This window comes from Cryptomeria japonica, chromosome 8 (assembly GCF_030272615.1).
Source record: "Cryptomeria japonica chromosome 8, Sugi_1.0, whole genome shotgun sequence".
NCBI lineage: Eukaryota > Viridiplantae > Streptophyta > Pinopsida > Cupressales > Cupressaceae > Cryptomeria > Cryptomeria japonica.
The window spans coordinates 80,986,066-81,010,105 of NC_081412.1; the positions used below are offsets into that span (position 1 = coordinate 80,986,066).

General features: G+C 38.0%; 1 protein-coding gene across 1 annotated transcript in view; it reads left to right on the forward strand.

Moving 5' to 3' along the window:
• Positions 1–10,604: 10,604 nt before the first annotated feature.
• The window catches only part of LOC131857529 (uncharacterized), a 38,325-nt gene continuing 24,889 nt past the window's right edge, over positions 10,605–24,040 (forward strand). Inside the window, exon 1 of the mRNA XM_059210194.1 lies at positions 10,605–10,779. Within this exon, the coding sequence (XP_059066177.1) occupies positions 10,605–10,779 (175 nt within the window). The remainder of the gene's footprint in view (positions 10,780–24,040) is intronic.

The following is a 24,040-nucleotide window of genomic DNA, read 5'->3' on the forward strand; positions in this document are numbered from 1 at the left end:
AAGCCGACATGGAATAAACTTTGTTTATTGTTTTATATTGTAAAAATATTTTGTACAAGCCAACATGGTATATTATAAAAGACTCATATATATGTATGGGATCTTATAGGTCATTTTGATATATGAGAGAGAGCAAGGATAGATGATATTTGATATAATTGATAGTGAAGGTTTTGGTAATAGACTGAGCTTAAACCGGTACTGAACTTGGCATAGTTGATGCTGATCTGAAGCAGTACGTTGTATTGAATTTTGATAATCCATTTTGTAAGTTAGTGAGACTTTCATTTTGTGATTAAACAGTGAGCTCTAGGCTGCTAGCCTTCCTGCATGTGCAGGCCCCTCATTGTAAGTAATATTTATTCATTGGCTAGTGAGTGAATATTGTGGGTCACAAATCCCATCGAGGTTTTTCCCACATTGGGTTTCCTCGTTAAATATCTTGTGTTATGGTTTGTTCTCTATGTTGTCTCTGCTATTCTTATTCATTACATTAATTCTTATTTATTGGTACACTGTTTTGAGATACAAAGTTATTAAAAGGTTTAAATATTGTGCTAACCGGTTAGACACTAATTCACCCACCCTCTTAGTGTCTTTGGGACTGTCATCGATTCTAACAATATCCACAAGCTCCGATCTCTTTCCCAAGGTTCTGATCCACCTTCACATTTGCACTTTCCACTATCTTCCTCAATCTCTTATTGTAGCACTAGTAGGATTCTCTCTTTGTAGAATATCCCAAGAAAATTCCTTCATCACTTCTTGTATCAAAATTTCATATGTCCTCATCTCTTTTGATATAACACTTGCTACCAAATATCCTGAAATATCTCACAATAGGAACATGATCAAACCATAACTCATAAGGATTCTTACTATTATCACCTTTAATATGAACTCGGTTGAATGTGTACACAACAGTGCTAATAACTTCTCCCCAATAGATCTTCAGAATATTTCCTTCAATCTGCAGAGTCCTTGCAACATCCAAGATAGTCTTGTTATTTCTTTCCACAACTCCATTCTGCTGAGGAGTTCTAGGAGAAGATAATTGGTCTCTAATCCCATGCTTCTCATAGAATGAATTAAACTCACTGGAACATAATTCTCCACCTTTGTCAGATCTCAGACATTTCACCTTCAATCCTGACTCAGTCTCAACCTTTGCTTTGAATATCTTGAATTTGTCTAATGATTTAGATTTTTCCTTAAAAAATACAACCCACATCATCCTGGAATAATCATCAATTAACAACATAAAATATCTATCTCCCTGGACACTTCTAACATTTGTAGGTCCACATAGGTCAGTATGCATAAGATCTAGCAATCCATCAGATGTATACTATTTTCTCTTGAAAGAAATTCTTGTTTTCTTACCCAATTGACATTCCTTACATACCGGATTAGCAGGCTTAACAATTATGGCAGACCTCCAACAACTTGAATAGAACTAATCTTAATCACTAAATAAAAATTAACATGACACATTCTCCTATGCCACAACCAACTTTCATCAATCTGAGCAATCAAAAAACTTTTCTCACCAACATTCAAATGAAAAATATTACCTTCAGTCTTATTTCCAGATGCAATCTCTATACCAGAGGTATTTAGGATCTTACATTTGCCATTCTTGAATTGCAAATCATAACCTTTGTCAACCATCTATCCAATAGTCAAAACATTATGCTTCAAACCTTTGACATATAGAACATCATCAATAGTACATGCCTACCATCAAAAGAAATAGAACCTTTACCATAGATCACATAGGCTTTGTCATCTCCAAATATTACTATTCCACCATCATACCTTTCCATACTCACAAATTTTCTTTTATCACTGGTCATATGATGTGAACAACCACTATCAATTACCCATTCATCTCTTTCCTCAACTTTAGAAGATAAAGCTTTTTTCTCAATAGTGCAGCTAGTGGGATCAACAGGTACCAGTCCATCTTCCTTAATGGAAAGAAACACAACTTTATCTCCTTCTGATTCTTTGTCTGTAACACCTTCATCAGTAACATAATAGCAGTTCTACTGATTCTTATAATTCTGGTTAGACTTGTAAGGCTTATAATACTTCTCATGCTTCTCATATCTATCATTTTTATCATGCTTGATAAGTTGATACTTTGTCATGTTTTTACCATCAAAACTCTTAGGTTTTTGGCATCTTTTGGGTTGCATTGTGGTAGTAAAGTATTGTGAATTGACTATATGTATTCCATGTGTTAAACCTAAACTTATGAAATCATGTTTGAACTTTGCTGGTCTATTCTTGTAGCCATGCCAATTTATTCCTATAGCCAAGTGATTTGTTCCTATTGTTATGTGGATTATTTGGGTAACGTTATATGTGAGTTAATGAATGTATTAATTAAGATACGTAGGCATGTCCTTGTATGTTGTTCTTGTTTAGTGCAGATAATAAATGATGCCATGATGGATATTCTCCTTTCGTGCCTAAGGAATGAAGAATCATGTATGAGATAACTGGAGATCAAACTAAAGAGGAGTCAAGCGAGCCCAAGATATGGCATAACCAGAGCAGCCATACATCACTATGGGAGTTTAACTCTAGTGGGCATTGAATTCGCAAAATATCACTACAGCGTGCAAAGACTGTGGTTCGGTTTAGATCTACATTTCCTGTAGCCAAGCTCTAGTTATCTTCTTCATCTATCAATCATCTACCTCTTCTTCTGGGTGTGATTTGAGTTGTCCATTGTAGTTGACCATTGCTTTATAATAAGCTCTTCCTTTTTCTTAGAGGTTAGACAGAATAGAAAGGAATATAGAAAAGAATTTTGACAAGCATTTTGGAGTTTTTCTTTTAGAACATGTAATCATTTTCAGGAAGAAATGAATGAAAAATATGTTGTTCTGATCTGTTAAAAGTATTTTGTTGGAAGCTTGATATCACTCATCCAAGGGGGGCCACTTGGTGAGTGATCCTATGTGTATGTTCATTGAAATTATTTCTCCTTTAGTTGCAGTAGAAGTTCATGCCTGGATTGTTCCTGCAGCCACTGGAAATAGATCCACCGATTGTTCCTGCAGCCAAGCCAGAACATAGTGATTTCTGTTATTTACATTAGATCATTCGAGCATAGTTTTTATAAGTTTTCATGTAGCCTTCTATGATTTCCATTCTTTCTTTTCCTTTCTACATAATGTTAGTTATTGTAATAATGCAAAATAGCCATTGAAGGAGCTTAGTGCATATATAGTGCAGACCCATTTCAAGTTTTACATCCCTGGGTTGATAACTAAATGAACACTAGCCATGAAAATAGTAACTTTACCAGATGAATGTCCAAACTTTGGATTGAGATTTCAATTAGAGTTATTATTATTATAGTTGGAGTAGACATTTTTGGCATCGTTGTCGAGGATGGTGTCAAACTAAGAACCTTTTATGGTTATTATAGTTTTTTTAATTGGTTGAAATTTTCATGAATCTGCATGCATAGCAGAAGAAGAGACCCCAGAGGTAGATTTCTCTCACTCATCCTAGTCATGCAGAAGATAATTTCCCAGATATAAATCCTTTTGCTGAACTTTAACAAGCCCCACAAAATTTGAATCACCCTGAATCTGAATTTCTAGAAGGTAGTCTTCAATTCCTTTTTGGTCCACAAGAAGAAGAATTTCCTATAATAACAACCCCCATAAGTTCAATGCAAGGGAACCATCCTCCTAGTGGGAATAATCTACCACCACCAGGTCCAATGTTCGAGTTTCCCATCTCTGATTAGCATGATAATGCTAACCTCAAGAACATTCCTGCATCTTCACTCCCTAAATTCTATGGGTTGGTGATAGAGGATCCAGATACATTTCTATTTGAGTTTGATGTTCTCTGTAGGAGTTTTGACTATACTATAGATGCCCATAGAGTCAAAAAATTTCCTGCCACTTTGAAGGAGTCATCCTTGAGATGGTTTATGAGCTTGGGTAGTAGCACAATCAATACATGGGATGAGATGAAACGGTTGTTTCTTGCAAAATACAAAGATTATTGTAGAGGCACTGATCGTCATGGGGATGATATCTTTAGAATGACACAAACTGAAGATTAGAGTCTTGAAGATTATCTGGAAAGGTTTCTGTTTAGTGTCAAGAAGTCCAAGCATAGTACTCTAAATGAAGATTCCCTGAAATTGATATTTTTGAGGGGTATCAGTGATGAATTCACTGATTCCTTAGATCTTATGGGAGGAGGTGACATTACACAATCTACTTGGGCTGAAATAGGACAAATTTGCAAAAAGTATTCCAGATCTACATCTAAGAAGAATAGGAGATTTAAGTTAGGGGCACCATTATCGGCATCTGGAACTGGAGTTTCTAGATTGGAACTTAGTCATCTATTAAAGGACTTCAAGGAGGACATTATAAATAATATGGCTACCCAGTTGGATACATTGGTAGCTAAGAAGAAGCGTGAGGAAGCTGATGCATTCCTTGCAGAATTCTGTCCTCATTGTAAATAGCGGAAGAAAGATTGCAGATGTAAGATGGTTACAAATGTGGAAGTACCTGACTTCAAACCAGTTCTAGGTGAGGACAAGCAAGTCTTCTATGTTTCTCAAAGAAGACCAAGTTCTCAAAGACAAGGTATGCCACCCAATCCACTTTCTTTTTTTGGTTATAGTGGTAATTCTTATGCACCAAATAACCGATGGCAACCACAGTATTCTCAAAATTTTGGTAACTATCCACATTGGTATGGGTCACAAGGCCAAGGGCGGTAATTTGCTAATCAAGTTCCACAGTGGCAGCAGACACAGGGGAACTGGTATCCACCTCAGGGTCAAGGGAACCAGTTTCAAGGGAATTGGCAACCTACCTCTCAATGGAGGGGAAACCAATCATGGCCAGCCTAATCTTCTGGATATCAGCCTCTTGTTCAACAACCACAACCTCCTACTTTAATGCCTCCTCCTGCAGCTACTGCTGCACCGCCTAAACCAACACAATTGCCTAATCAACCGTTGCCAAATCCAAATATCAAATCTCAGCAACAACAACAACTTATTCAGCTGATGTTAATCAATACCCAGCCTATTCTTTATCACTAGATGGCATACACCTCCGATCTGGAACAACTTTACCTAATCCCTCTCATCCAGTTATCACTGAGGTATAGGAGGAGCAAGAAATTTATAATTCAACAGATACAATACCCCAGAGTCAAATATTGCCACCATTTCCCCATAGATTGCAAGACAAAGAAGTTCCCATTGAACAACAACAAAGCTTTGATATTATTCATCAACTGAAGCACATCTGTGTTAAAATTTCATTGTTGCAAGCAATAAAAGATGTTCCTATATATGGTAAGACATTGAGAGAGGCATGCCTAAAGAAACCTGGCAGGAAGAAAAAGGATCCACAAACAGTGCATGTTATGGGTTAATTGGCTGATATCATGTTAGGTAAAATTGCAATTCCAAAGTATTCTGATTGAGGTAGTCCTGTTGTGAGTATAGTCATTAATGGCAGTCAAATAAAGAATGTTTTGATTGATTTAGGAGCAACCATTAATGTAATGACAAGGGAAGTAATGAAGCATCTAGAGATCAATAGTTTAAGGGCTACACCCATAGTTCTCCAACTTGTTGATGGCTCTACAGTGAGACCTGACGGTATCATAGAGGATGTAGTAGTTATTATAGATTCCTGGGAATATCCTACAAATTTTATGATTCTATCTCCGAAAGCAACATTGGGAGGATATCCGGTCATTTTGGGTAGACCTTGGCTTGCCACAACTGATGCATATATTGGGTGTAGATCAGGAGACATGACTATTTCATATGGGAGTTCTACAAAAACATTAGCCTTGTATTCTCCAGCACAACCACAACTTGAGCAGCAACAAGCTATTTGGCCTATCTTGGGGGAGGAATCTGAAGAAATTGACTCTATTAATCACCTTATGATGATTAATCGAGGACCACTCATGTAGTTATATGATGAGGAATCAATTCTTTATGAAATACTGATAAATAAATTTATAGAAGAGCAAAAATTGTAGGAATTGGTTCCGAATATTGTAGGGTTGGACTTTCCTGCAGCCACTGATATTTTGCATACTATGTTGCCGCAGGAATTATATTTTTCTCATTTTTCTGATATAAACCAGATTGATCTTACTATTAAGATAGAGGTGGAATTGAATAAATATTTGAATATCAATAGAGATCTATCAGATACTCAAAAAGAGGGCCTTGTAGACTTTTGAAACTCCATAAAAATGCTTTTGCATGGGATTACAAGGATATGAGTGGGATTGATCCAGCAGTTTGTACTCACCGTATTTACATAAAGGATGATTGTTGCCCACTTAGACAACCTCAAAGAAGAGTCAATCCTGTCTTGAAGGAGATAGTTAAAGAAGAATTACAAAAATTGTTGAAAGTTGGGTTTATCTATCCTATCTCTGACAGTCAATGGGTATCACCTCTGGTGATAGTGCCTAAAAAAGGAGGCAAATGGAGGGTATGTGTTGATTATAGAGCTTTGAATTTAGCAACAAGAAAAGATCATTTTCCATTACCATTTGTGGATCAGGTATTATATTCTCTTGCTGGTAAGAGATATTTTTCATTCCTTGATGGATTTAGTGGCTACAATCAGATACAAATAGCCCCAAAGGATCAAGAGAAGACAACATTTACCTACCCATGGGGCACGTATGCATATTATATTCTTCCTTTTGGGTTGTGTAATGCTCTAGCCACTTTTCAAAGAGCAACGATCAATATTTTTTTTGATATTTCTCAAGATATTATCAAAATTTACATGGATGACTTCACAACTTATGGTTCTGAATTTGATCAAGCATTGGGTAATTTGAAGAAAGTTTTGCAGCGATGTGAAGACTACAATTTGTCTTTAAACAATGAGAAGTGTTTTATCATGATGGAAGAAAGAATAGTCCTTGGTCATCATATATATGTACAAACAGGTGGATCCAGCAAAGATTGAGGTCATTCAGCATATTAATGACCCTATGAAGCAAAAATATGTGAGAATTTTTCTTGGTCATGCTGGATACTACAAAAGGTTTATCAAAGATTTCAGTAAAATTGCAAGTCCCTTATATTCACTGCTTACCAAAGATGCAGAATTTAAATGGACCCCAACATAAAATGAAGCTTTCTTAAAGCTTAAGCATGCTTTGACTCAAGCACCAGTTCTTAAAGGGCCAAATTGGTCTTTACCATCCAAATCCATACAGATGCATCTGATTATGCAATAGGAGTAGTGCTAGGCAAAAGAATTGACAAATTGGAAAATGCAATATATTGTATTAGTAAGAATTTGCAGGGACCTAAATTGAATTACACAGTTATTGAAAAGGAAATGCTAGCTGTCATATATGCACTTAAAAAAATTAGACACTATATCACAGGGTATCCCATATTTGTGCATACAGATCATACTGCAATAAGATATCTCATGAATAAGCTATCAATCACTGGTAGATTAGCTCGCTGGTTATTGTTGATGCAAGAATTTGATATCACAATTGTTGATAAGACATGGAAGTCTAATATGGTTATAGATTATCTTTAACGTGTTCAATTGCAAAAAGATTCTAAAATAATAGATGACACTTTTTCGGATGAACATTTTTTTCTCATACAAGCTCACACTCCTTGGTATGCTGATATTGCCAACTATCTAGCTACAGCTAAGATGCCAATTTATTTCTCTCCTAGGGAAAAAAGGTTGCTAGTTGAAAAAAGTTTTAACTTTTCATGGATTGCTGATTGTCTATTTTATATTGGACCTGACCAAGTCATGCAAAGATGTGTCAGAGAAGATGAAACATATGACATCCTGCATGCATGTCATGATGAGCCATGTGGAGGTCATTTTGCTACCAAAAGAACATCACTAAAAAATACTTAATACAGGATACTATTGGCCAACATTACACAAGGATGTAGCTCAGTACACAAGGAAATGTGACAGATGTCAGTGAATGGGCAAACCTACAAAATCTAATGAGATGTCACTATATCCTCAAATATCAGTTGCACCATTTGACAAGTGGGGATTAGATTTTGTTGGCCCAATTGATCCCCCTTCTAATGGAAAATCTTATATCTTGGTATGTACAAACTATGTAACAAAATGGGTAGAAGCTAGAGCCATGACACATGCAAGAGATAATAAGGTGGCTGAGTTTCTCTATGAGGAGATATTTACAAGATATGGAGTACCAAGGGAAATTTTCTCTGACCAAGGACCTCAATTTACTTCAATATTGATAAAGGCTTTGGTCAATGAATACAATATAAGACACGGGAAATCTACTCCATATCATCCATAGTTTAATGGATAGGTAGAAGTTACAAATAGAGAGCTTGAGGCTATTCTTACAAAAACAGTGTCTGTTCATAGGAAAGATTGGTCTCATCGGCTTTCAGAAGCAATTTGGGCATATAGAACAACTTGGAAGACACCAATTATTTTCACACCTTTTGAGATGGTTTATGGCAAAACAACAATGATGCCTATTGAATTTGAGCATAAAACTTTGAGAACAGCTTTACAATTAAATATGACATTGTTTGAAGCACAGAAAGACCACATTCAACAATTAAATGCTCTAGATGAATGGAGAAAGATAGTTGTTCACCAGACAGAATTGATTCAAAATCAAAGAGCAAAATAGAATGATAAATATATCAGGGAAAAGAAATTCAAAGTTGGTGACTGGGCACTACTTTATGATTCCAGATATAAAGATGCTATGGGAAAGCTTCAAACCAGGTGGTTAGGTCCTTATGAGATAGAAGAAGTTTTCCATAATGGAGCAGTCTGTTTGTCCACAATTGATCCTGTTTGATTTAAACTCTTAGTAAATGGGCACCGACTAAGACTATATCATAAGCCAACTACTAAAGAAGAGTTCCTGCAGCAATTTGTTCCACAAAGTGACATAAAGGTTCCTGCAGCCACTGAAAAGGTTCCTGTAGCAACTGATACTGATTCTACAGCAACTCTTGAGCTTCTTGTTGCAATTAAGCAAGCTAATAAAGGTAATGTTCCTACAGCCTCTGTAGTGAAACATATTTGCCAATTCATAATAAAATATTTCCATTTTATATGGGAATATTCTTCTCCGTACATAAAATCTCATCCACAACATTCCATCCCACGTTCTTACCTGTCATTTCATTTCATTTTGCCTTCATTTTCGTGCAATTGTAGGTACGTGTATATTGTATTTTATTTTAATTATGCATTTATTAGTTCATTATGATTATATCATGTTTAAATCCACTCCACTACCTGAAATCTTGTCAGCTTGTGTGGACACATGCTAGGTTAAGTTGGGGGGGTACTTTATGGTTTGTTTTCCAATATGATTAATTATCAGTCCTTTTTGGTACCCCAAATTGATCTACTCCCCATCATTACTTATTATGTTATTATTTCATGCAAGTGAATAATAAAGTCTGCCACCAAAATTAAGATATTTAAAGAGATTTCATTTTTAGCAATACTGACAAATATTCTGGTTCAGTTGTTGAGAGAAAAATATCAGAGTAAAAGATGGGTGGTGATCTAATTCGCCATGAGCCAATGGTCCATGAAGGGTTGCTGCAGGATGGTCTTTGTGAGCATTATTTCCGAAACCATGGCTGGTTGGATTACTTCTTGAAAATCAGGGATTACAACGAAGAAATTGTTGCAGAATTCATGCATTCCTTTGATGAAGGAGAAGCTACGGTTAAAGGTTTGAGGGTAATTTCTATGAAGCAGTGAATAGCAGAAGTAACAGGGTTGCTGCAGGAAGGGGAACTCTTTCCAGAATCAAAAGACATAAGGAGTGCCAAGGCAAAGTTCACAACTCCCACTAACAGACCCTTAATGGTGGATAGACAAGGAACTAGAAGGGTTTCTCTACCAGCACATTGTCCTCAAGTAGCTTTGTATGTTATGAAATACATTACATGTGAATGACAGTATTCAAACCTGCATTCACCTCATTTTAAGTTACTTAGTCATCTATGGCATGGCTGGCAAGTTAATGTTCCTAATTTCTTATACCATCTCATTTCTACAAGTGCTAAGGAGAGGCGAAAGAATGGAAATCGCTCCATTAGCCATCATGGACTGGTTAAGCTACAGGTACAACAGTCCCTGAGAGATGTTTCACAAATGGAATGGGGTGTATTTGAGGATATACAACAATTTAGGGTTGATGATACCCCTGTTGCAGATAATCCATCGGTTGAAGAAGAAAATGTTGCAGATAATCCGCCTGTTGAAGATAAGGGTTTGTTTGTTGCTGAAGGAGCCACAATTATTATGGAAGAAAATATTGAATCGGAACCAATTGAAGAACAACCCTCTACTTCTCTTCAAAGAGATTCGCCAGTTTTGTGAAGGGAGGGAAAAGAGTTAGAAATGGGTGAAACAGAGGAAGAATTTATTACCTGGTCGTAGGCAACTCAGATTCCTCCTGCAGCCAAGAGGCGTAGGACAAAAATAAAAGCTCCTGTAGCCATTCCAAAAGTGTATGTGAGAAGAACACGAAGGAGGACACAGAAGACTCAACCCATGGGTAATCCAATAGAGGTTATTGCAGTAGAAACTTCAAAAGAAGGAAGCCCTATGGAGGATGAAATTCAAGAAAATGTTGTTGAGGATAAACTAGAAAATCTTGCTTCTATGGCACTGCAATTTGAAGAAAATGTTGAAGATGTTCTACAGCAGCCTGAGGAAAATATGGGAGGTATGCCAGCTCAGAATGAGGAGTTTATTGAAGAAATCCTATGATCTAAGGTAGTACCTATAAGACCTCCTTCTTCCCTAAGTATTTTATCTATTGCTTTAACATTTTATAGACAATGGGAAATAGAGAAGGATAGGTTGCAAGGGATTATTGATAAACAACAAAAAGAGATTGAAAAGAGAGATAACAGAATTGAGGAATTAGAAGCTAAGGTAGAAATAATTTATGATATGGTTCTTGAGTTGATGCAGTGTAGGGCACCTCCAAGAATCTATGCAGTACATTTGAAAGGGCGGTATTTGGACTTCAAATTATACCGCATTGTTAGGGACTTTAATCCTTCCTTAGAAACACTTGAAGAATTCTTTTCTACTTATCAAACCTCTCCATCTGCTATGAAAAATTTGCTATGTGAATTATATTTACATAACTATGTTGTACTTTCAGACAGGGAGTGGAATCCTTTCTTGTATATTGGGGATATCCATATCAGAGTTTTAATGTCATGTATCCAAAATGAGATTATCATAGGGCCACAAGCCAGGGAGTATGAAAAATTAGAGCTTGACTATCCATTTCCATTAAGAAGGGAATCACAAGAACCAAGGGTTCTTTATTATGATTGGCAAAATTTACTAATAAGAGATGATGTTAGTAAAATAGTGCTTCCAATGAGAGAAGAAGTTTATCAAGCATATGAGCATTTGGTTCAAACTAGCAGGACAACTGCAATGGAAGGGTTAACTGAGCACTGGAATAATCTACCAAAACATTTAAAACAGGGGTAGCCTTACTCACTATAAAATTTTAATGCAACCATGCAAAGAGTCCCCAGATACATACAGTTAGGTAGGGAGAAAGCCAACAACTAGCTACCATTGATCTTTCAACCTCCGATCCTTATGTGGCCACTCTTGGCATGCCAGCCAACAGAGCAGAAATTATTTCTCCTTTAGTTGCAGTAGAAGTTCATGACTGGATTGTTCCTGCAGCCACTGGAAATAGATCCACTGATTGTTCCTGCAGCCAAGCCAGAACATAGTGATTTCTGTTATTTACATTAGATCATTCCAGCATAGTTTTTATAAGTTTTCATGTAGCCTTCTATGATTTCCATTCTTGCTTTTCCTTTCTGCATAATGTTAGTTACTATAGCAATGCAAAATAGCCATTGAAGGAGCTTAGTGCATATATAGTGCAGACCCATTTCAAGTTTTACATCCCTGGGTTGATAACTAAATGAACACTACCCATGAAAATAGTAACTTTACCAGATGAATGTCCAAACTTTGGATTGAGATTTCAATTAGAGTTATTATTATTATAGTTGGAGTAGACAATGCTTATAAAATTTATCATGCCTATCATACTTAGCCATTATCTTTGGGCACCTAGAAGCAAAATGTCCTACCTTATTGCAAGAAAAACATTTCAAGGGAAATTTTCCATCACACTTACTGGCTCTTTTAGGCAATCTCTGGGCAATCAATGCTTCAAGCACATTCAGTTCTCTTTCTTGCTCTTCCATCTCTCTCCTTTCTCTTTCATATCTAGATATTCTCCATTCTTCAGGTTCATACTTTTGTTAACTAGATACAAATGCTCTAAATGTTATCTCAGACTTTCCATGTGATTCACCAAATTTTTTCAACTCAAATGCAGCAATCTTTCCAACCAGCATATCTCTTGTCACTGTAGTCACACTCCAGATATCATCTATAGCATCTAACTTATGTTTATAAGAAGGATGCAAAGATATCAACACCTTAGCAATAATTTCATCTTCTTCAAGGGTTCCACCAACACATCTGATACCTAGGACAAGGTCACTAACCTTATCCATAAAGGTATTTATGTTCTCATCTTCTCCCATCTTTAGCATCTCATATTTCCCTTTCAAACTGTATAACTTAAGAACTTTCACTTGTTTATCTCTTTCATACAGGGTCTCAAGATTCTCCTAGATATCATGTGTGATCTAAAGTCCCATTACATTTGTCATTTATGAATCAATCAGGGAACTTAGCAATGCTTCCTTTTCTCTAATGTTATGTCCAGCTTCCTTAATCTCATCAACAATAAGCGGTCCATTCGGAGGAGCAAAATAGGCACTTTGTAATCTTCCAGAAATATTCTCCAAGACATCTAAAGAGGGGAAAATAGATTTGAAGGTCAAATGATCAAAACATAACAAAATAAACATGCAGAATGCTAAAATATCATTAAAAGACCATTTCACCTTGCTATTTTACCTTCTCCTTCGAAATGAGCTTGATGAAGTGAAGGCACCCCTTGATAATGCTCCACTTGATGTGCTCCTTTGATTGCTGGATGTGGATGGCTATCCAATGTTGTGCACAAATGGAATGGATTTGAAAAATGATAAGGATGAGATGATCAAGTTGCCAAGATGATTTCCTGGGCTCAAAAGGGCAGCATAAACTTACTGGATTTCAAGATGTTCTGAATGAAGGGATGGAGCCCTATTTTATAGGAAGAGGAGAGGAAAATGAATGGCTAGGATGAATTCGAGATGAAGGGCTAAGATTTACTTGTGAGCTCACACAAGGTCCAAGAGAGGGTGCTGAGACCAAGAAATATGCCTTAAAGGCATTTCGTATCTCCACACTCCACAAGATGCATTGGAGGAATTAAAAATTCTCCAAAAAAGGATATCATGGGGATTGGAGGAATAAAAAGAAATTAAAAATTCTTTGGGAGAGGGGATGCCTAGAGGAATGTGTGATTTCGAAAATCTTACATTCACCTAGGAAAAGAGCATTTAAAGCTAGTGGCTGGATGAAAAAGACAAAGAGTTGACTTTGTGGCTAATCATGATGATTAACCATTAACGACTCATTAGGAGAGGGATTAGAGGAAATGTTAGGTGGGATTAATATTTGTAGGAGAATTTGACTAGGAGAGAGAATGAGTGGAGGGAATAAAAAATTAGAAGAATAATGTTAAGTGAGTTTCTAGAAGAATGAATTAAGAAGATGATTTGTAGGAATCATGTTGGTTAACTAATTAATTGAAATTAATTAGCTAAGAGGAAGATTTGTGAGGATTTGATTTTTTAGAAGAATAAAGAAAGGGATTGATTTATTAAATAAATCAATCACATGCTATAGTGACAATATTAATTATATTTAATTAATATTGAGAGGAATTTGAATTAACATAATTAATCAATTAATTATGTGAGGAATTAAAAATAATTAAAATAATTATTTTTAAGTGTCTACATTTTGCCCCTCTTTGAAGCGAGGTGTGATAACACATTGATTCAATAAATAATCTTGTTTTGATGCTTATATTAGTTTGATAGGATGCCCCGACTCTTGATTGATAGATTATGGTATGGTGATGCCCCCTCGGGAGATCAATTGAGGTACTTGATCTTTGGAGTTTTGCAAAATTGATATTTCAATAGATTTGATTTGATTCGATTGATAAGATCTAGATTTAGTCTGGTTTCAAGAAGAATTCATCCTGTATAAGACAAAGATGATCAAAGTGTCTGGTTTCGGGAAGGATTCATCCTGTATAAGATATGATTGATCACAATATATGTTTTCAGGAAGGATTCATCCTATATAAGACATGATCGGAGTGTCTGGTTTCCAAAAGGATACATTCTATATAAGACATGACTGATCACAATGTCTAGTTTCAGGAAGGATTCATCCTGTATAAGACATGATCAGAGTGTCTGGTTTCAGGAAGGATTCATCATGTATAAGACATGACAGATCACAACATCTAGTTTCAGGAAGGATTCATCCTGTATAAGACATGATCAGATCACAACGTCTGGTTTCAGGAAGGATTCATCCTGTATAAGACATTATTGATCACAACGTCTAGTTTTAGGAAGGATTCATCCTGTATAAGACATGATCGAAGTGTCTGGTTTCAGGAAGGATACATCCTGTATAAGACATGACTGATCACAACATCTGGTTTTAGGAAGGATTCATCCTATATAAGACATGATCAGAGTGTCTGGTTTCAGGAAGGATACATCCTGTATAAGACATGACTGATCACAACGTCTGGTTTCAGGAAGGATTCATCCTATATAAGACATGATTAGATCACAATGTATAGTTTCAGGAAGGATTCATCCTATATAAGACATGATCAGAGTGTCTGGTTTCAGGAAGGCTACATCTTATATAAGACATGAATCAGAATCAGAATTGATTATGTGAGGGGAAAAAAAAAAGAAAAAATAGAGGAAGAAAAATTAAGGTGGAAGGGATAGATGAGGAACAAATATGAAGCAGTCATGAGGTATTTGGAAAGAAGAATACGAGATGCGAGACCGCAGAGGAAAATGGGGGCAATTGAGAACTCCATGGGATTATTGAGTTTAGGATTTGATGGAATGATGGTGAGATTTTGTGCACAACAAATGTGGAGAGCCAACCTAGTTTGATGTTGCCCTGAGTGACTTGCACCATTGATTATAGAAATCAGGATGCCATGAGAAACGCAGGGCATGGACTGACTCTGTAGACAAACAGGAATTTCTTGCACACAACAATGTGAGTGTTAAGAAACACTAATACAGAGTTGTGGGTTCGTGCAAGGAAACCCTCAAACACACCGATACCTCTTGTACACGAGAAGGTAAGTGTTGATAAACACTAGTACCAGGTCGCCAATTTATACAAGAAGAATCCAAAACATGCCATACTATGAAATATGCCCTAGTATGCACCTATCATAATGTACCTGGATATGGAAGAACCCAAGCAGTCGTAAATAGTGGCAGTCGTAGGGCAAAAGATGCAAGCCTATATGAAAAGATCTAACAAAATCTAATAAGTCTCTTCCATGTGACCACATGATACCTCTTGCCAAGAGTAGAACTAGGATGGACTTGGGATTGTTTCTCAAGACTTCTTGAAGCTTACACACAGAGGCATAAAATCTCAGTTTCAATGGGACATTCCTTGTTCATGACTCAGGCGAAGACTTCATCATCATATGCATGTTTTATTGGGAGGCGAAAAAGAAGGAATGTTGCGCATAGGTGGGCTAGATGGTAGATGATTTGTAGTATCGACATGATAGACAGTGGATCCGATTATTTACCTTGGCGTCTGCACAAAGGTTTTCACCAAGGTACTTGTCCATAGTGCCACCAAGTGGTTTTCACTAATGGACAAATTGTTTTTTTCTTTCTTTTTCTGATTTTTTTATTTTTTTGTGTCATAAGGTGCCTGTTTGCCAGGTTTTCACCAAAGTGACGATTTTTTCAAGATCTTTTTCTCTTTTTTTTTTTTAATTTTTCTTGATTTCTTTTTTTTTTGACAATTTAAGACTTTCTGAGGACTAAGCATAAAATCTTTTGAGGTGCATGATATTCATTGGATCATCCAAAGGATCGCCTTCAGGAGTAGCCAACTGATAAGCTCCTGATCCATATTTTGTTGTGATTGCATATGGTCCAAGCCAATTAGGCTCGAACTTGCCTTTATTTTCTCTTTCTTGTAGATTTTTCTGATTTTCCATGAGGACAAGATCACCAACTTGGAATTCTCGGGTTCTGACTTTTTTATGATAACTCATGCGTAGACGGTTTTGATATACCCGGAGATGATTCAAGGCCTTGAGGCGCCTTTCATCTAACAATTCTAGCTCTTGTAAGCAGGCAATTTTGTATTCTTCCTCCGGTAGGATGTTTTGCAGCGATACCCCTAGAGAGGGGATCTCGATCTCAAGGGGAAGGATGGCTTCAGAACCAAATACTAGGGAACAAGGAGTGGCGTCTGTGGGGGTGCAGATGGAGGTGCGGTAGGCCCACAATGCAGGATGGATTTGGAGGTGCCAATCACGGCTCGCTTCATTGACTATCTTTTTGAGGATTTTTATTAGGGTTTTATTAGAAGCCTCAACTTGGCCATTGCCTTGGGGGTAATATGGAGTGGACAAGCAGTGTTGGATGTTGAATTTTTGGCAGAGTTCTTTGACATCCTAGTTCTTAAATTGTTTACCATTATCTGTGATGATAACTTTTGGGATGCCATATCGGCAGATTAGGTAGTTCAGGATGAATTTGGATATTTGCTTGCCGGTGCTGAGAGTAAGAGGGATAGCCTCTACCCACTTGGTGAAGTATTCGGTGGCGGTGATAATGAATTTATGTCCGTTGGAAGATGAAGGGTGGATTTTCCCAATGAGATCGAGCCCCCACTACGAGAAGGGCCATGGTGTAATGAATGGCTGCAATTCTTGTGACGGTGCATGAATCTTGTCGCCATGTTGCTGGCAAGGGATGCATTTCTTCACATAATTGTATGCATCTTCTTCCATTTTAGGCCAATAGTATCATGTTCTCAAAAAAAATTTAGCCAATGTGAGTCCACTTGAGTGTGCCCCATAGATACCCTCGTGTACTTCGCGTAATGCCCATTTTGCTTCTTGTTTATCTAAAGACCTTAGGAGGGAACCATCAAAATGCCTTCTGAACAAGGTGTCTTTAAGGATGGTGTAACGGGCACATCGGTGAATGAAGGTTTGTTGTTGGGTTTTGGTGAGGTGTGGGGGAATGGTGTTGTCTTCGAGGAAAGTGAAGGTTTCTTGGTACCAAGGGAACTCGGGACCAACGAGAACACACACCATTTCAGACTCTGGTAGGTCGTATGCTGGTATAAACAATTGCTTGACCAAGAACTCGCACTTCTGACTGTGTGTTGGCATTTGAAGGAGGGAGCCAATGGTGGCCATTGCATCTGCAGCCCTGTTGTTTGTTCATGGGATTTGGTCAAACTTGATTGCCATGAAATGTTACTTAAGATCTTCAACCATGGTACGGTAGGGAAGGAGTTTATCATCTTTTGTCTAGTATTCATCATTGACTTGTTTTATGATGAGTTGGGAATCACCATATACTTGTAATTCCTTTTTTTCCAGTGGATAGCCAAGTGTAAACCTATGATGAGGGCCTCGTATTCTGCTATGTTATTGGTACATGCAAAGGCTATCTTGTATGATTTGGGGATGCCATCTCCTTGAGGTGTGACCAATAATATTCCTGCCCCCGATCCATTTTGAGTGTAGGAGCCATCAAAATACAATTTCCATGTGGAGGATGTGGTAACAGTCATAATGATCTCATCTGGTAAATCTGTGAGAAGAGGATAGTCGCCTGGAAGTGGAGCTTCAGCCAACTGATCTGTAATGACTTGTCCCTTGATTGCCTTTTTGTCCACATATTCAATGTCAAACTCGTTTAAGAGCATGACCCATTTGGTGGTTCTGCCAGTGAGAGCAGCTTTGGACAAGAGATATTTAAGTGGATCAATTTTAGCAATTAATTTTGTCTTATTATTTAGTATATAGTGTCATGGTTTCTGTGTGCTGAAAACTAATGCCAAACATTCTCTTTCAATGGAGGTGTAATTGAGTTCATATCCTACCAATGTCCGACTGATGTAGTAAATCACGTGTTCCTTCCCTTGATCATTTGTTTGTGCCAATAATGCCCCCAATGCCACTGCAGTAGCACATATATTCAAAATAAGGGGTTTTCCAAGAGCAGGAGGCATCAATACAGGAGGTGATTCTAGATATTCTTTTAATTTCTCAAAGACCTTTTGACATAGGCAATCCTATTTAAATTTTGTGTCTTTACGCAATAGGTGTGCAAATGGATGGCACTTGTCTGCTAAAAGTGAAATGAAATGCCTGACAAACTGGATTTTTCCCTAGAGACTGTGTAGTTGTCTAAGAGTTTTTGGTGGAGGCATTTCCATGATAGCTTTTACTTTTGCAGGATTGACCTCGATGCCTCTGCGGGAAACAATGAATCCTAATAGTTTTCTCGATGTGACTCCAAACACACACTTTTTTGGATTCAACCGTAGTTTGTATTTTTCTAATCTTTCAAAGATCTGGTTTAGAATGGGAATGTGTTCTTGTCTTATCTTAGATTTTCCTAGTAGATCATCCACATAGTCCTCCATAATTTTGTGTAAGAGGTCATGAAAAATTGTTGTCATTGCACGTTGATATGTAGCTCTAGCATTTTTGAGACCAAACGGCATGACCCGGTAACAAAAGGTACCCCATGGTGTTGTGAATACAGTTTTATGTTGATCCTCATCTGCTATCCTAATTTGGTTGTATCCAGAAAACCCATCCATTAGCGATAACATTTCATGTCCTACTGTAAGGTCCACAATCATGTCTATATTGGGGAGTGGGAAATCATCTTTAGAAAAAGCTATATTTAGATCTCGGAAATCTATGCAGATGCGGATGCCCCCAGCAGGTTTGCTGACAGGTATGATGTTGGAGACCCATTTAGCATAATCTATTGGCTTGATAAATTCTGCGTCTAACAACTTTTGGAGTTCCACCTTGACCAGGAGTGCAATATGTGGGTGCATTTTGCGCAATTTTTGTTTTACAGGTTTTGCATCTGGGCGGATGGCAAGATTGTGAACCACCAAGGTAGGGTCCAACCCTGGCATATTGGAATAGGACCATGCAAAATTGATTTTTACCTCTGTAAGGAAGTTGATGAAGTCTTGTTTCTCAATTTCTGTGAGGGATTTGGCAATGAGCACATTTTTCAGAATGACTTCGGTGCCCATGTTGATGTTGTCTATTTCTTATATCAACAAATTTGATTTGTTCTGTGGAAGGTAACCAATGGCAGGGAGGTCAAATCCATCATCGTCAAGTGCCTTTTCTAGGTTTTCACTTACAGATACGCCCTTTGTTTCTATTTCTTGTTCATCCAAAGGCGCCTCAGGGAGGTTTTTATCTAGGGAATCATATCTTTTTCTTTTATTATCTTTTTTGTGGCTAAGGGCATTGACTTGACTACCAAAGTATCCCTTTTCGTGTAGTTGAATACCCTCAATTCTGCTACAATCTTCCATATTTTGTGTTGTTAGGAGAGCAATGAGAGCATTATCATCGGCTCAGATATCTAAAGTGGGTTTGTCTCGTTGGCCCCAATCAATGAGTTCAAGATGGACAAGATGTAGCTCATGTGAAGTGGGAGGGGTTATGGGGGTGATGGTATTGATGCAAGCATCCAAGAAGATATCTTTCTCATATTCATAAGGCATTTCATGGAATTCCTCTTTGTCAGCGCTTTCGATATCCGAAGAAGGACTAGAAGGGGCACCAGCGACAGTAATCTTAGGCACCAGGGTGTACCCCAAGCCTCTGTTGTATCTATAGGAGATTGGATTTATGGGTGTTTTTCTTCCTTTCTCCTCTGATCCCAGGCTGTGTCCTTTGTAACCCATTTTTTCAACTATGGCAGATGCTTTTGGGTACATTTCTTTGGATATTCTTGTTGGATCTTTATCTTCTTCTTGGTATAGCCATGAAGAGATATCTACTTCGAGGCTCTCATTATCAAGTGGGCCCTATTGCTGGAAGGTGGTGTTTTGCCATTGCATGACTGGTTTTGGGTCCTTTTTTATCTCTTTTGGTTTGCCAAATGACTTAGGAGAGAGAGGGAGGTTGCCTATTAATAAGATGTCCTCCAATTTGTATTCTCCATAGCCATTGTACAATATCTTGATTTGATTATCTGGTTGGGATGATGTGGAGGCAACATTTGATGTGTCAGATGGAGGTGTTGGCAAGGGTCTATTTAGTGGGAAATGATATGGATGCTTTCCCTCTAATAGTTTGCAATATTGAAAAGGTTGGGGATCACCTTTGATAGTGATCTCTCTTTCGTTATAGGGGAATTTGATGCATTGGTGATAGGTAGAGGGTACGGCCTGCAAGGAATGAATCCATGGCCTCCCGAGGAGAATGTTATAGGGGAGGTCAAGATCTAGTACTTGGCAAGGGGTTTCAATTGTAATAGGGCCCACTTGAAGAGGTAAGGTGACCACGCCCTTTGAAATTCTTTCTGCATCATCATATGCCTTTATTGTGATCCTTCCTGATGTGTCTATCAGATCCTCAGAAAGTCCCAATTGTTTTATTAATTTGTATGTACACAGATTAAGCCCAGATCCACCATCTATTAGGATATGTTTGACCTTGTGCTTGTGGATAAGAGCTTTGATGTGCAAAGGTTTGTTATGGTCTTCATTTGTGGGAGCATCTTTGGAGTTAAATACAATGTGTTGTTGGGCAGCAAGGTTTCCAATGAGGGCTTGGAATTGGGTGGCGTTGATGTTATCTAGAACGCGTGATTGGAGAAGGGCTTGTTCCAAAATTTCTTTATGGACTGGGGAGGTCTTGAGAAGTTCCAAAATGGAGATCTGCACGGGTGTCTTCCCAAGTTGATCAAGGAGGTCATATCGACAGGTGGAAGACATGGGTGGGGGGTTTGGTGGGGGAGGAACTCCTTGGATGGTGACTCTTCCTCAGCGTGTAGTTGCATTGCAGTCATTCTGGAAATGGGAGGTAGAAGGCGTGGCACCTTGAATGACTATCCTAGCAGGATTTGGTCTGCTTTGGGAAGAAGGAAGATTAACTCCTTGGATGGTAATGACATTGACATTATTGTCTGCAGGTTCAATGTGACCTACCAAAAAATCAAAACCGGTTACGTGATTACCATAGTCATAACCCATTGCATTAGATGATGAGCCTTTTCCTTTATCATGCTTCGGGAAGGGTTCCTGGTACATTTTGAGTTTGTCATTTTTATTACCATTTTTTGCATTTGCTACTTCAATCTCACCTCTATCAATGAGATCTTGTATGTAGATCTTCAGTTTCATACACTTTCATGTATCATGTCCCTTGATACGATGGTATTCACAATACTCATTTTCATTATACCATCTTGGCTTAGGTTGATTGGGGTCAAACGGGTGAGTGATTGGAAAAACCACTATACTTGCTTGGACAAGTTTTTGAAAAACCACTTCAATAGGCTCAGCCAGAGGAGTGAAATCTCTTGGAGTCTTGCTATTCGATCGGGGTGGTCATCCCTGGATTTAGACATTGTTGTGAGGTTTTTTGGATTGATTTGGATTGTTGAATTGATGATTGTTGGTGGTGGATTTTGGGGGAGTGGCCACGGTTTGGACCCATTTTGCATCAGTTATACGATCATTGACCACATTTTTGTTTTTGGACCAGAATTTTGGCTTGTCGTTATAGTAAGAGGAAGAACTTTGTGTTGATTTCTGGTAATGTTTCAAGATTCCTTCCTCCAACAAGATACATTTGAGGGCGAGGCCCTTATCTGTCAATTGTTGGAAGGATTTGATACATTGAGATATTAAAGGTCTTGAAAGTTCAGGCACCAAGTTCTTTTGGAATAGCTCAATTTGATGTTGTTCTGGTATGTCCCACTGGAATTTCTTGATAAGATGTCGCCATCTTTGTAGGAAATTGGCGAAGGTTTCTCCGGGCCTTTGTTTTGTATTACATAGGTCCATCATAGAAACATCATTACCCATGTTGTATGCATAGTGGGCCACAAATTTTTCTGCCAAGTCTGGAAAAGAGACAATGGAACCTCATGGTAAAGATGAGAACCATGCCAAGGCATCTCCCATGAGACTCTTGGGAAAGAGTCTGCGAAGATAAAGGTCACTATAGGAGACTTCCTGGCATAAGATGTGGAATTCTCGAACATGATCGCGGGGGTCTCCTTTGCCTTCATACTTGGTGAATTTAGGAATCTCAAATCCTAGGGGATATGATGCAATTGATATAGACAGATCATAAGGACAAGGGCAAAACTCTTCAAATGAGGAAGTTTTCCTTTTATTAGTCCTTTGTTTCATGTCCTTGATGATATTCTTCATGTCTTAAATTTCCTTGATGAGGTCTTGTTGTGGGCTTTGATAATGATGAAGTGTATTTGCCCCAAGAATTGGATGAACCAAAGAAGGTGCACCACCACCAATATATTGATATGATGAGGTGGGAACATGGGATGTAATGACCGATGTCACTGGGGTTTGAGGGATAGTTAGTTGCAGTCCGCCAACTGTTGTGACGGGATTGAATACAGTCCGGATAAAATTTGCGACATTGTTGAGAGGAAGGGAAGTTTGTGGAATAGAAATTTGTGGTTGAATAGAAGGAGGTGGTATAAAAGTTTGTTTGAGAATAGATGAGATTGGATTTGATAGCAGTATGGATGGTAAGGAAGAAGAAAGTGGGATGGAGACCACGGTGGGAGGTACTACGGGTGGCATTGATTGAGCCTAGATGATTGATGGGGCTGCAATTGATTGAGTTTGAATAGTAGGTGTAGCACTTTGTGTGGAAGCAAAGTCTCCTTGTGGTTGTTGGGTGAGAGCGGATCTATTAAATTCAGGCGGAAGTTGAGCTCCATGTTCAAGGAGAGTTTTCAGAAGTGCAGTAGGATTGTGTTTAATAAACTTTTCCATCATCTCTTGGTTATAAGAATCCGCTAGGAAAGTTTGCACTTCCGGACAAAGTTCATCTTGGTTAACCATGTCAAGATTTTGACTTTGATCTTGATCGCTAGGTTGCCCACTTTGTGTATGATCTTGTGTGGGATCTTCATATGGGACATCAATGTTCGGCATGCCATATTATTGTTCAGCCATCTTTTTCTTTTGGGATCGAGTTGCGACCATACACGATATTTGTGATGAAAAGACTTAGAAAAAATGTGATGAAAGGACTTAGGAAATTTGGGGATGATTGATGGAGGAGGTATAGTAGTGATCGTTTAGAAGAAATTTGATGACTAGGTTGTCTTTGGTATGAACATGAAGGATCGATTTGAATGGCAAGTTGTATGAAGGGATACGACCACCCTGATTTGGACGATAGTTGGTGTTTCAAAGGAAAAACTTGAATGTTGATGGAGATGACGGACTCTTATCTTCTCTCTTAGGCTTATGAAATATGGGATGGACAGAGCTTTGACGCAATTTTTTTTTTTGGACTTGGTGTGTGTAATGACTTGGACAATTGTTTGTGTCTTGACAAGTGTTTTTGCAAAGTGTTTGGAGATAGTGATGTGTTTTTAGTCTACTTTTGGCAAGTATGTATCAAACAAAGCAAACACAGTGATCAAATGCATATTATATCAAAGACACTCATGCTCATATACAAAATTCTTAAGGCTAGCAAGGACAATAGTCATTGAATCCCAATTGGTTTCCCATCTATGCTTACCCAGAATGAACACTTAGATGCTTGACCCCACTGGCTCCCCTCCACGGCACTCACTTCTCAGGGCAGCCAAGCATCAATTCCCATGAAAACTCCTCATGGCGAACTTTGTGTCTCTACTAAGGGCCGTAAGAATATGGACCGCTTCAGAGGTCCG